General features: G+C 28.8%; 1 protein-coding gene and 1 pseudogene across 1 annotated transcript; one reads left to right on the forward strand and one right to left on the reverse strand.

The window, feature by feature from the left end:
• The first annotated feature begins 4573 nt into the window (after positions 1-4573).
• On the forward strand, positions 4574-7045 carry LOC149201958 (GDSL esterase/lipase At1g28590-like; annotated as a pseudogene).
• Positions 7046-10183: 3138 nt separating this feature from the next.
• On the reverse strand, positions 10184-15120 carry LOC149201959 (2-oxoisovalerate dehydrogenase subunit alpha 1, mitochondrial-like). The gene is given in 12 exon segments (XM_089401420.1): positions 10184-10289; positions 11434-11502; positions 11614-11683; positions 12233-12314; positions 12458-12661; positions 13222-13361; positions 13475-13586; positions 13728-13827; positions 13965-14112; positions 14115-14127; positions 14501-14683; positions 14983-15120. Coding segments are annotated over 12 exon segments (1329 nt in total). The 5' UTR covers positions 15085-15120.
• Positions 15121-15608: the final 488 nt, after the last annotated feature.

The raw sequence follows: 15608 nt of genomic DNA on the forward strand, positions 1-15608 counted from the left end.
TATTTACAATTTATACTTGTAAAATAATTTTTATAAATTTAAATAAATTAATGTTAATTTTCTTTAATTATTTTAAACAATCAATCTTTTCTAAAATTAAATTTAAAATTTTTTAAATTATTCGAAAATCTTCAAATTCCTGAGCATACCAGAACGATTTTTCCTGAATTTCTTAACAAATTTAATGCTTTTTTAGTTTAAGTGTATTTTTTTGGAATTTTGAAAAGACCATTTTTAACATTTTCTTTATATATAATTTTATTTCTTTATATGTGTATTGTATATTTAACTAAAATAAAACTATTTCACATCAAAGATATCACATGCACGTTTATATTTTAAAGCACTGCTTTTAAAATAGTGCATGTTTGTTTGTTAGTGCATGTTTGTTTGCATTTTAACACTGTTTTTTAATTAAATTTCATTTTTTACTTCACGGTTGTAGCTATGCAAGTACGGACTGCTTTTCATCAATTTTTTTTTGGTACCGCATGTGTGTTTTCATTTTAACACACTGTTTTTGTTTTATTTAATATTGATGTTTAGTTTTATTTTTAGTAAATAATGTTGTAACAAAATTAAAATAATATTTTTTATTATTTTTTAAAATATTTTATATAATATTATTATAAAAATAAAATAATAACTCGTAGTTATGAGTATTACATATGTTAATGTTTAATTGAAATTAAATTACAGTGTTAATTAGATATAGGAATTCTTAAAATTTATAAATCAAATTTATAATATCACAAATAGTATTTTTTATTATTTTTTTGAAAATATTCTATATAATATTATTATAAAATTAAAACAATAATTGGTGGTTACACATATTAACTTTTAATTGATATATATATATATATATATATATATATATATATATAAATATATATATATTATAAATATAATTTATAATATTAATAATATTTTTAATATTTTTTTGAAAATATTCTATATAATATTATTATAAAATTAAAGCAATAATTCGTGGTTAAAAGTATTATACATGTTAACTTTTAATTGAAGTTAAACTACAATGCTAAATATATATATTAGATATAAAAAAAATTAAGATTTATAAATTAAATTTATAATACCATAAATAATATTTTGTGTTATTTTTTGAAAATATTCTACATAATATTATTATAAAATTAAAATAGTAACAGGTGGTCGTTATCAGTATTACACATGTTAACATTTAATTGAACTTAAACTACAATGTTAACTAGAGATAAGAATTCTTAAAATTTATAAATTAAATGTATAATATCACAAATAATATTTTTTATTATTTCTTTGAAAATATTCTATATGGTATTAAAATAAAATTAAAACAATAAAATTAAAACAATAACCTGTGGTGGTTTATTACACATTTTTAATGAGTATTACACATGTTAAAATTAGACTTCTAATATATATACTAGATACAAGATTTTTTAAGATTTATAAATTAAGTTTATAATGTCATAAATAATATATTTTTATTTTTATTTTTTTGAAAATATTCTATATAATATTATTATAAAATTAAAACAATAACTAAGTATTACACATGTTAATGTTTAATTGAAGTTAAACTATAGTAATAGCTAGATATAAGAATTCTTAAGATTTATAAATTAATTTATGACATTACAAATATTATTTTTTATTATTTTCTTGAAAATATTCATTATAATATTATTATAAAATTAAAACAATAACTAGTGGTTACCAGTATTACACATGTTAACCTTTAATTGAAGTTAAACTACAAAGCTAACTAGATATAAGAATTCTTAAGATTTATAAATTAAATTTATAATATCACAAATATATATATTTTTTAATATTCTATATAATATTATTATAAAATTAAAATAATAATAATTGCTGGTTACAAGTATTACACATGTTAACCTTTAATTAAAGTTAAAATACAACAAAATATATATATATATATATATATATATATATATATATATATATATATACACCTTTAATTGAAGTTAAACTACAAAGCTAACTAGATATAAGAATTCTTAATATTTATAGATTAAATTTATAATATCACAAATCATTTTTTTGGTTAAATATTCTATAAAAATAATAATAATTGGTGGTTACAAGTATTACACATGTTAACCTTTAATTAAAGTTAAAATACAACACTATATATATAATGAATTCTTAATATTTATAAATTAAATTTATAATATCACAACTAATAATTTTTTTATTTTTTTTTTTAAATATTCTATATAATTGTTGAATTGAGGCTTCTGTGATCCATATCAAGTTTATAAAATTAAAAAAATAGCTTTACGATTATTATGCATGTTAACATTTAATTGAAGTTAAACTACAGTGCTAACTAGATATAAAAATTCTTAAGATTTACAAATTAAATTTATAATATCACAAATAATATTTTTTATTATTTTTTTGAAAATATTCTATATAATATTATTATAAAATTAAAACAATAATGTTACGATTATTACACATGTTAAACTTTAATTGAAGTTAAACTACAATGCTAACTAGATATAAAAATTCTTAAGATTTATAAATTAAATTTATAATATAAAAATAATATTTTTTATTATTTCCATGAAAATATTCTATATGAGATTATTATAAAAATCAAACAATAAAAGGTGGTTATGAGTATTATACATGTTATCCTTCAATTGAAGTTAAACTACAGTGCTAAATATATATACTAGATATAAGAAATCTTAAGATTTATAAATTAAATTTATAATATGGTAAATAATATTTTTTGTTTTTTTAAATATTCTATATAATATTATTATAAAATTAAAACAATAACTTGTGGTTAAGAGTATTACTCGTGATTAAGAGTATTACATGTGTTAACATTTAATTGAAGTTAAAATACAGTACTAAATATATATACTAGATATAAGAATTCTTAAGATTTATAAATTATATTTATAATATCACAAATAATATTTTATATATATTTTAAATATGTTATATAATATTATTATAAAATTAAAACAATAACTCGTGGTTAAGTGTATTAAATATGTTAGCCAATAACTCATGGTTAAGAGTATTACATATGTTAACCTTTAGTTGAAGTTAAATTACAGTGCTAAATATATATAGTAGATACAAGAATTCTTGAGATTTATAAATTAAATTTATAATATCATAAATAATATTTTTTTATTATTTTTTTTAAATATTTGATATAATATTACTATAAAATTAAAACAATAACTCGTGGTTATGAGTATTACACATATTAACCTTTAATTGAAGTTAAAATATAATGTTAAATATATATACTAGATATAAGAATTCTTAAGATTTATAAATTAAATTTATAATATCATAAATAATAATTTTTTTTTTTTTTTTTTTTTGAAAATATTTTATATAATATGATTATAAAATTAAAACAATAACTCATGGTTAAGATTATTACACTTGTTAAATTTTAATTGAATTTAAACTACAGTGCTAAATATATAATACATATAAGAATTCTTAAAAATTTTAAAATAAATTTATAATATCCCAAATAATATTTTGTATTACTTTTTTGAAAATATTCTATATAATATTATTATAAAATTAAAGCAATAAGCCATGGTTATGAGTATTACACATGCTAACTTTTAATTGAAATTAAACTAAAGTGCTAAATATATATACTAAATATAAATAAAAATTAAGATTTATAAATTAAATTTATAATATCAAAAATAATATTTTTATTATTTTTTGAAAATATTTTATATAATATTATTATAAAATTAAAAACAACAATTAGACATGTTAACTTTTAATTGAAGTTAAACTACATTACTAAATATATATATTAGATATAAAAATTCTTAAAATTCATCAATTAAATTTATAATATGAAAAATAATACATTTTATTTCTTTTAAAATATTTTATATAATATTATTATAAAATTAAAAAAATAACTATTACACTTGTTAATTTTTAATTGAAGTTAAACTACCGTACTAAATATATATACTATATAAAAAAATTTAAGATTTGTTAATTAAATTTATAATATCATAATTTAGACTTTTGAAACATTAATTTGTTTATGCATGTTCAACTCAAACTATTGGTAAGTGCACTTCCTAATAATCATACTTGCAATGAATGATGACAAATTAAAAAAAAAACATTATTGTTTACACATGGTGAACCTCAACTGTTGGTAAGTGCAGTTCTTATTAAACATGCACTTCTGATTAAACATACTCACAATGAATTGTGGTAAATTAAATAAGAACTTGAGTGATTAGTACGCATGTTAATTATGACAAATTAAATAAAACATTATTTGTTTACACATGGTGAACCTCAAGTCTTGGTAAGCCCACTCCCCATTAAACATGTGAACTTCAGTGATTACAATAGATTGATCCATAGAATAAGCTATAAGTATAGATCTATCCATCACAATTTTAGATCAAGCCATCTCTTTCATGAGCTCTAGAGGAATAGGCAATTAAAGGTATCGAGAGTGAATTGGTTTCAAGGCCAATATAAGAGAGGTTTAGATATATTTTTCCACTAAGCAAAGATGAGGGGACGCACAAGATTGTTGTTAGGGTTGGTGATGCTGATGATTTGTATTAGTCAGGTAAAACAGGTGAAAGCGACACCATGTTTTACAGCAATGTATAGTTTTGGAGATTCATTAACTGACACTGGAAATGGATTGGCTTCATCTCCTTTGGTTTTCCGTGATATTGGGTCTTCTCCCTACGGGGAAACCTTTTTTCACCATCCAACAGGGCGTTGTTCAAATGGACGTCTAGTCATAGACTTTTTGGGTATGCCACACTCTCCATTATCATAATAAGTGTTGTGTATATATATATATTTGTGTATGTATATTTTGTGTATATATATTTTGTGTATTGATGTTTATATTGTGTGTACAGCGACTGCATTAGGGTTTCCTTTCCTCCAGCCTTATCTTAAAGTGGGCACATTGCCACTAAGTGAGAGGGAATCTGGAGTCAACTTTGCTGTTGCTGGTGCCACTGCATTGGACCCTTCATTCTTAACTGAAAGATTAATACTTACTCAAACAGAATTATCCTTAGATGTGCAAGTTGGATGGTTCCAAGAGTTGAAACAAACAACATGCACAGCAAATTCTGGTAATGATATTACTAAATATAATTTTTTTTTTCAAATTCTGAATACAATTTTATGTAATACTTTGTTGGATTTGAATGACAGATTGCCAGAATCATTTCTCGGAAGCTTTGTATGTGATGGGTGAAATTGGAGCAAACGACTATTTAGATTCCACTTTTACACTAAAACCATTGGAGCAGATACAAAGCCTCACTCCTCTCGTCATATCAAAAATTCAGAATGCTTTACAGGTAATTGTGTTAATATTTTGATTGAGAATAAGTTAAAACTTGGACCTTGCAACTTTCCTCACCTTAATAGTTTCTAATTTTTTTACATAGTTACTATTTTCTTCTCATAAAAATGTCAGCTCTCCAACTTTTTTACCTAAACCAAAAGTTTGATAAAAACTAAATTGAGCAATTAAGAAAAGCGCTTAAAAAGATTACTTTTTTATATTGTTTTTATATTATTTAGTTTTTAAAATAATATTAGCCGGATTCAAAAGCTTTGTTATTTCAAAAATTTTATTATGTTTTTGATGTGTGATTCATTTATAAATATCAAAAACCTCAAAATATAGACATCTTAACAATTAAGTTGTTAAAGAAAGACTTTTCTAATTTTTTCGAATTCTATGTACTCTTCCAAAATATTTTTTTTATTATATTTACACCGGGGTTTCTAACGCTCATCACAGGATGGATCCAAGTACTCTGCGTGTAATGATTATCATTAATTTTGTATCGTTGAAAAAAATTTAATATAGATATTAAAATTTAAATAAAAATAAAAATAAGAGTTATAATTTTAATTATCTAATTAATAAAAATAAAAATTGAAAATTTTGTAATATAAACATAGAAATTAAGAGTGAAATTAAAAAATAATATTAAACAATAAAGATAAATCGACACTAACGGTTAGCCTTCACAGTTCTCTGAGTGTAAGCCATCCTGTAATTCAATTCACAAAATATATTATGTTTCAGCTATGTTGTAAATCAATTCACAAAAGTATTAAGAATAGAATAAAGTGTATATATATGAGAAGATAAAAAGATATAATTTTTTTATTCAATGAAAAGAAAAAGATGCAAAAAAACATTATTTTAATATAGTTTATATTATAAGAGTAAATTTTGTTTTTATATAGAAGTTTTATATAAAAAAAATTGTTTTTAAATATTTATGATTTAAGCTACTGGATGGAATTTGGCAGGTATTGATAGAAAATGGAGCTCAATATATTTTGTTCAAGGAATTCCACCATTAGGATGTTCACCCTCAGTTCTTACTGTTCGATCATCTCTCATCAAAGAAGATTATGATGAGAATAATTGTCTCATATCCTACAATCAACTTTCCCAAAATCATAATACATTGTTGCAAGAAACATTGCAACAACTAAGGGTCCAATATCCACGTGTCACTCTTGTATATGGAGATTACTATAATATTGCCTTAGAAATACTCAAAAATCATGCAGCATATGGTATGTATGGTAGCTAAATTTTATTAATACTTTTTATATATATAAATTTGTTACTATTAATTTGAATAGCTACTATAGAGAAATATTATCTTTCAATTTACTTTTATATTCTCCATGGCATATTTCTAATGTTTATACTGAATAACATTTTCGGTGTTGAACAGGTTTTAGTAACATATTTCAATCTTGTTGCGGAGGCGGAGGTACTTACAACTTCAATATCCTTAGTCTATGTGGATCAGAAGGGGTGGTTGCATGTTCGAATCCATCAACATATACCAATTGGGATGGCATACATCTAACTGAAGCTACGTATGAAATCGCCTCAGATTTCATTCTCAATAAAGCTGGCTACACACAGCCATCTTTCAGCTCTTTGAGTGGGAAAGCTTGTCCTAAACTGAAGAATTGAACATATTAAGTAGGAAATATACTATCATTACAAACTTTCAAGATAGTTTTTATAAAATTTAAGTAGGAATTGAATAGGGTTTATATAAAATTTTGAAGAACGAAATTTTTAATAGTTATTCAATTGATTTTAATTATTTGTATATTTTATATATTTTATGTGTATATGTTTATTTTAAATAGAGTTTTTAAATTTTTTATTTAATTATTAATAATTATTAAGTGAATGGTAAAAATTTAATTTTCATTTATATTTTTAATAATAATTAAAAATATAGAATTGACATATCTCAAAATAAATTAAGATGTTTTGTTATGATGATGATGGTTAACGTCTACTGAGATTAAACTTTGGTCAATCCGATGGAATTATTTAGTTTTTTTTAAGGTTTTATACCAAATGGTGAATATAGAGAGCTTATATAAATCGTTGAACAATGAAATTTTTAATAGTTATTCAATTGATTTTAATCATTGGTATATTTTTTATATTTTATGTGTATATGTTTATTTTGGATAGAGTTTTTAAATTTTTATTTTATTGTTAATAATTATTAAGTGAATGATGGAGATTTAATTTTCAGTTTATATTTTTAATAATAATTAAAAATATAAAATTGACATATCTCAAAGATAATTATACTTTTTTTTTAATTTAATTAAATGAATATATTGTCCACAACTATCATATTTATGATATTAAGGTCTATTGCTTATTGTTAATTTATTATGTCGAATATATATATACTTAATTCTTTTATAAATGTTTTTATAATCACCAATGAAAATTATAATTTAATTAATCTTTATTTTTTTTTTAATTTTGGTAATCCAAAATATATTTTAGAAATTAAATTAAGATGTTTTTTTATATTAAATGGTAAATATACAGAGCTTATATAAATCCTTGAACAATGAAATTTTTAATTGTTATTTCATTGATTTTAATCATTGGTATATTTTATATATTTTATGTGTATATGTTTATTTTGAATAGAGTTTTTAAATTTTATTTTATTATTAATAATTATTAAGTGAATGGTGAAGATTTAATTTTCAGTTTATATTTTTAATAATAATTAGAAATTATCTCAAAGATAATTAAGTTTTTTTTATAATTTAAATAAATAAATATATTATTTACAATTATCATATTTATGATATTAAGATCTATTGCTTATTGTTAATTTATTATGTCGAATATATATATGCTTAATTCTTTTATTAATTTTTTTATAATCCATAATGAAAATTATAATTTAATTAATCTTTATTTTTTAAAATTTTTGTAATCTAAAATATATTTGATATTTATTATAAATTGATACTATAGATATTTAAATTCTATGTAATTTAGATAATTAAATTGGGGCGGGCATGGAATACTTTTTCGGGGTTTACTTAAATGAACTCCAGGCAGGCAGAGAGAATCCGGCCATGAGCAGCACGAGGTCCCGGTTGAAAGAGAATACGCCCACTTTCTTAGTAGGTGATTCTGAGCCGGCAACAACCGCTGATAGTCGCTTTCGGCACGAATTTGTTGAGCTTGGCGTTAGGCCTCTTCATACTCGGGCTGCCGCTCTGCTAAGCTCGACCTCCTACTGCCCGAAGAAGCCATGATGAGGATGTTATCCCCTTCAAAGCAAAGCCCATTCTCTGGCAGCTTGGTTCTCCAATGCGTTCACTCGCACAAGGGCATGAGATGGTATTGAGAGTAGCGGAGCAAAATACTCTTTGTATAAGACCAGAGCTCTTGCCCTTAACTAGTAGGATTCTGCCGCGATCTCCCCTTAATAGGGAGATGTTCGATTCTTACCTTCGGTTCAGGTATTTCTATGCGGACTTGTATCCTGGAGGATTTAAGGAATGCCCAGCTAACAGACTTCCTTTTCAGGGGTTATCCCCGTCCTCCTATAAAGAGGAAGCCCTCCGTACCAAACATCCCTCAATTCAGATCGCATCGACAAGCAAACTTGGCTATAGCTCTATAATCAGGACATCACCAAACTTTCTCTCGCACATACAGTGTCCCTGTAATTCCTTCACAGCATGCTTAGGTAACTCCTATAGGTGCCCTGTTCCAATTCACTTCCCGCCTCCTGGCTAAAGAGTAGAAAATGATATAGCCAGGGGCTCAGTCGGGGAAGCGGGTGGAGGGCTCCTGATCGCACTAGTTCACGACTTAGATATCTCTCTTTAGAAGCGGTGGATTTAATCCCACCTCAACTAGCCGGAAAAAACGAATACTTTCAAAGGGGCAAGCCTGTATCTGGAGGGGCTCGAGAGTCAATTTAAAATTCCCTCCCACAGCTCACCCTTATCCCCAATTGTCCCATTATCCTGTTCTTCCACTGCTCGCCCTTCTCCCCAATTGTCCCATTCCCCACAGCTCGTCTATTTCCACACAGAAATACCCAGCTCTCAGAGAGTTGCCGTCAGAGACGAAGTAAGCTATTCCGGGGCCAGAGGAAACTATTCTGAATTATGAAAGTTGTGTCTGTGGTATTTCTTCCCAGTCATCCCCATTCCCCATAGCTCGCCCAGTCGCCCAGTTTGCATACCAAAATACCCAAGCTCACACCCGCTTTCCGCTAGAGGCAGAGGAAGCCATCTAGGTTTACGCTAGGGCCAGAGGAAGCCATCAATAATTATGAAAGCTGTCTGATTTGGCAGAGGATCAAAGCCAAAAAACGAAGCTATAAAGGTTGTCGAAATTGCAGTAGGTTTCCTTTTGTTTAGGGCCACCGAATAATTATGAAAGCTGTCTGATTTGGCAGGGGATCAAAGAAAAAAAACGAAGCTATAAAGGTTGTCGAAATTGCAGTAGGTTTCCTTTTGTTTAGGGCCACTGAATATACAATATTTTGGTATGGATTGTCTATTAATAATGGGTGTATTTTTCCTCATTCTGTATATTCTGGTATGGATTGTCTATTAATTATGGGTGTATTTTTCCTCATTCTTCTGAGCATGATCTTGTATGTATTTTTACTCATTTTCTGAACACGAGCTTGTATGTATTTTCCCTCGTTATGTAATCTCCTTGATGATGATGATTTACAATGTTGCATAAATTATTGTTTCAGGAATTAGTTTTGCTAACTCTGGTGGTGTATCTCTCAACTCTGAAGCCACCTGATTAATGTGGATTCTCATCGTGGCCATGGGTATAGTCACCGTTGTCTTTTTCGGTGGGATACCATCTTACAAGCACAAGCTTCCACTCAGATTGCTCGCATTGTAATCTGTATTACAAGAAAAAGAAACATCAGCATGCCTTCCAATACGCAGTTGCTTTACAAGAACCACTATATGGAGTCAATTAAATCAGGGCAAACTACGCTATCCCACACAAATCATTTTTAGCAACTTCTAGATTTTAAAATCATTTTAAGGTTAAGACAGTTATTCCAAAAAAATATCAAAGATAATGAAGTATTAATAGATTTTCAGTCTTAAATAACTATAACTAGCAATTGTCCCAAAAGGTACAAAGAGAGACCGATAGGATCATTAAATTGGAATTGTTGAATTTTTCTAGAAGAGTCAATTGGTCTGTGGAAAACCTTCTTTTCTTGGACTGGATCATTGTGCAATTACTTTTCTTTAGATGTTTTATTTATATCTATATTACAAGGAACACATTGAATGTCAAAGAAAATATAAAAATACATGGGTGGGAATACTGCAAATCTATTTCAAACACCATAGACAAATTTGCAAATCGATTTCAAACACCAGAAACCAAAATTAGTAATAAAACTTGCTTTGCTATTGTTTATATCCTCCTCCAAAACACATTAAAAAATACAACACAGCACAGCACATTGATGAAATCGCAACATGGCACATTGATGGAGCGCTCCACCACCCAGACCCATCTTAGCTTTCAATGAGACTGCCTGATATAGCTTTACATTAGTCTGCCTAAGAGAAAAAGAGAACTAATAAGCTACCAGAGTCAAAGATATCCCTGTTTAACCTGCTCTATAAAGAGAAAAACCATTTTTTTTCAGATCGCCCCATATATCTCAAGAATGAATTACAAAAAACAAACAAATTAAGGAAACAGAAAATTACCAAACAGATTGTTTATGAGCCATCAGTGTCCATAAGTGATTAAATTGTTAAATCACAGTGTCCCAAAGTTTATGTGGGATCAGTAAGCCCATGACGACCATTGACTGGGCTGATCAAACGAACCGGGTGGCCTCCTGGGAATCTCCTATAATATATAGGAGTCAAAATTACTTCAAGATGCACCAGATACTCTCCATGGAAAAATCTGGGCAGGAAATTACAGAGGTGACACAAATCTAATACCCTGATCAAGCTTATGCCAAAGTCAACTAAAGTTAACTATAGGAAACTTTTAGAACTTTAATTTACCTGTCCCCTCTCATCTTGAAATCTTTCAGACTTTTAAACAGGAAAATTAAATGATTAAATCCGCTGATCCTTCCAAAATTGCAAGAAGATGCTTTAAAATTCTTATAAAATAATGCAAAGTCCAAATGCATTGAATTTAGCTTGCCTGCGTGCATTCGTAATCAGAAAGACATCACATACCGTAAATAATCTTTTTTCTTAGGCCAAATCAATGCCTCTGGAAGATCCGCATGTGTTTCACACAAACAGCCTTTCAAAATCAGACAAAATTCTGTAAATTGCCAACAGTATCTGACGGTCACTAAAATACTCGCAACACGCACCTCTGCTGAACTTTAAGGGCTAAAGATGTGGTCTGCAACAACAAAAACAAAAATACAACACTTCTTTGTGGCACATTCCACCACTGGCAGCCAGCATTAAAGCATTTCGGTCCTTCTTTTGCAGCTTTCCCCGTTGGAATGAGGAAAGCTAAAGAGTTGGCCTCAAGTAGTTTTAATTGGTGTATGGGGTATATAATTTAATACTAATCAGTGCTTGCCAAAAGCTAGGGAAGAAGAACAGTGCTTGCCAAAAGCCAAGGAAGAAGAACAACAACAATAATTGGCAGACCAAAGAAACAATTAACTCTGAGGCCAAGAGTGACATAAAAGAACGGGAAAAAGCAGTAAAAATATCTTCAAGAATGACATAAAGAATGGGAAAAAATAGTAAAAATATCTTGCCATGAAAAAAGGCAACTCAACCGATATTTGGAAAAAGCAGTCACACTTCAAATCAACAGTTGAAAGTGTCTCACCTGATCGAACGGAACAGGGTAAGAAGAGATTTTCAATGCTTGGTTTTTCCATGTGTTCAGCAATTTGTATTGCCTGTGAAATCTATACAGACCAAAAGGAAAGTTAATTTCCCGAACATGGTTCATGTGGATTATCAACAGCTCAAAGTTGTTTACAAATGACATAATCTAAATCAAAGCTGTGATAGTGAATACCATAAAACACTTTTCTGTGCAAAACGAGGCTTTGGATTTCAAGTATATCTTGTTTCGTATTTCAATCCAAAGGTTCGATTCAGCCTTCTCAGTCCACCAGTTATTTTGAGTCAGCCAATTTCTAAACCTTGACACAGGGTCATGCTTCAACCTCCAATGTTCAATTTCATCTATTCTTTGATATTTCGTTGAGTCATCTGATGTTGAATGGTGACCTACACGGTATGTAAGTGCCTGCCAATATAATAATCAGAATGGACCATCTTCATCTTCATCATAAATGTACTATATAAAGATATACATTACAAGCATTGCTAGATCCCCTTACAAACAGCCAAGTATTAGTGATTTGTCAACATCCAAGAAAAAACATAAATACAAATCCAGATTCGTTTGGACAAATATGTTGTTCATGTACCGAAAGTGAAGATGAAACATTAAAACCATAAATTAAAATACATAAAAGATCACAACTCTTCTGTTACTATTTGTCCCAACAAAGTATTAGGATTCAAGAAATGGTTGGACTTTAACAAAGTGAATACAATAAAACAGCATGTGAAGTGTAAGGAGTTAACTCAATGGGTTGTCATGAATATTGTTGGGCATTTTGCTGATTAAAAATCAGCAGGGTCCCTAGTTTGAATCCCACTTGGTTACATGTATTAGTTTATACTAATAGTTTTATTAAGGATATTATTCGCTAATGTGGGGAAGCATCCCTTTGATTTCTTGTAAAGTTTTCTTAAAGAAATAATGGAATCTGAACTATGTGAAAAACACTGAAAGTATACCTCTATCAAGATTGGTTTAAACTCATCAATTGCCATCTGCCGTGCCTTGCTAACTGCAAAGTACATAGCAAGTGCATCATTCCCGTCGACAGGAATGCTTCTTATCCCATAACCTTGCCCTCTAACAACTACACAATCACCTCGAATTTGCCAAAAGATAGGGAACAAATAGACAATCAAATTAGAGTGCCCTTCCAGAAGAGTCATTTTTAGTAACAAATAGGCATACAAACTTATTAAATATGAAGAGTACTTTTGAACCGTTCTGACGATGAGGTACTGATTGCCCATCCATTGTTTCGGCAAATAAATACAACTGGAACTTCTAGAACTGCTGCAAACTTTAAGGCAGCATGACAATCTCCCTGAGGCAAAAAGGAGAAATGCATCAGTTAAAAGCAATAGAGATTTTGAACTGACATTAGGAGCACAGATTAAGATAACATCTTTCTTTGGAAGGATAACTGGGTCAGTAAAAAATGTGATGGTTGAGAGCAGAGACTGACCTCACTCGTGCCACCATCACCAAAAAAAGTTATTGTACAAGCTTGCTTCTTGTCCATTTTTAGGGAATACGCTGCACCTACTGAATGAGGAAGTTGTGTCCTAGAAAATACATATGATACATGGAATGCAGTAAGAACTCCCAATCGGCCCAAAAGATTGTTTACAAAATAAAACTAATACATAATGTACCTGATATCTAAATTTATAAAGATAACTACCATTCAAGTGAAGGAGACCCTTATGCTATAGGTGATGATATTGTGAAGTAATTCAATGCATTAAATCCATAATGGATAGGCATCTGGCGCCCCTTGCCATAATTAGCACAGTTCCCAAAGCACTGGTTTGCAAATTCTTGCATTGTGAAACCACGCCAAATAAGGACCCTGGTTCTCGATACTGCACACATTAATAACATAAGCCCTTTCGGTTAAGCTTACTGTAGTGCTTAAGTATTTTGGCAGTACATTCAACCATCTATAAAAGGCTTCTAGAATAATAATATAGACCTGAGGTGCTTATTAATGAAACAATTCATAACCCTAGTGGGATGCTGGGATGCTTTTAAAAGTGATATTATCTATATGGAAAGGTTGCAAAACCATGGTGTATATGAATTTGGGAGACTAGCTCTTGCTTCAGAACAGCCATACAAGTTAAAATTCCATTCTCAGCCAAGGTCTTTAGCACTGAACAAGCCGATTAAGATAATTTTTCGAAAACACTTTCATTTTAAATTTCTAAACTAACACATCTTGATCAAACTATATACCTGGGCAAAGACCACATCATCAATAGTCAAAGCTGCTGCTGATGAAATATTGATGGCCTCTTCTCCATTACATGTAAGATAGAAAGAAATTCTGCCTTGCCTCTGTGCTTCATAAAATATGGTGTCCACAACTTGAAGAGTTACCATACTCTCATACATTTTCAATGCCAAGTCTTTGCTAATCTGTCAGACATCATGGATATTGATGTCACAGATAAACTCGTGATTAAATATACATCAGAGAAGTCCACGTCATAGCAAGGGAACTCATCAAATATTAATAAGTACATAGATCACCTGACTGAAGCCATCAGTGGAGGCAAGGGATAACCAGCCTGCCATAGGGCATTAAATGCCTGGGTACATGCATGCTCTATAACAAAATATAACGCGCACGTGGTGGCTACATAAATTAAAAATAAGGGCGGTGTGCTATTTTGTTATAGAGCATGCATGTACCCGGGCATTTAATGTCATATGGCAGGCTGGTTAGCCCTTGCATCAGTGGAAATCTGACACCCAACCTCATTCAGAACCCTGTAGCAAGGTACACGTTTATTCGAAGACTCGGATATGAAGTTCATTTCATAAGTGAGCTCAACTTTCCCGCCTGGAACATCCAGAAACTGTCAATTCAAAAATAGAATTTAAAATCAGAATTGTAAGAGTAATCATTCATTTTCTAGCATTTAAATCTGCAGTTCACAATAACAATCTCTACTCTACATGGCTTTGATTCTTCCTAGTTTTCAAGCAGGTCTTAACTATGTTGAATTAATAACTAATTTTGAAAAAATTGGTTGTATATTGAGCTTTCGAAATGCATTTTGAAGTCTCAGTCAAACTGCAGCAGGGCCATCACATGGAAGAGCTTTTTTACCGAACTACTTCCAAACGAAAATATGCTCAGGCTCACATTGCAATAGATAATAGAAGCGCTGATTCTAAATAAGGTCATGTACAACCAATCTTCAATTTGAATGAGATTCAACAGCCATCATGAAGATCTCAAATTATAAATGGTAGTCTATAAATGAAAATTAAATAATCTTGACACAGATTCAGGTTTCAGATGTCAAATATATGCAGGCCTGTATTTTAAAGGTTA

This window comes from Pinus tabuliformis, chromosome 2_1, assembly GCF_031772625.1.
Source record: "Pinus tabuliformis cultivar Carrire ecotype Pingquan chromosome 2_1, CPIR1, whole genome shotgun sequence".
Classification (NCBI taxonomy): Eukaryota; Viridiplantae; Streptophyta; class Pinopsida; order Pinales; family Pinaceae; genus Pinus; species Pinus tabuliformis.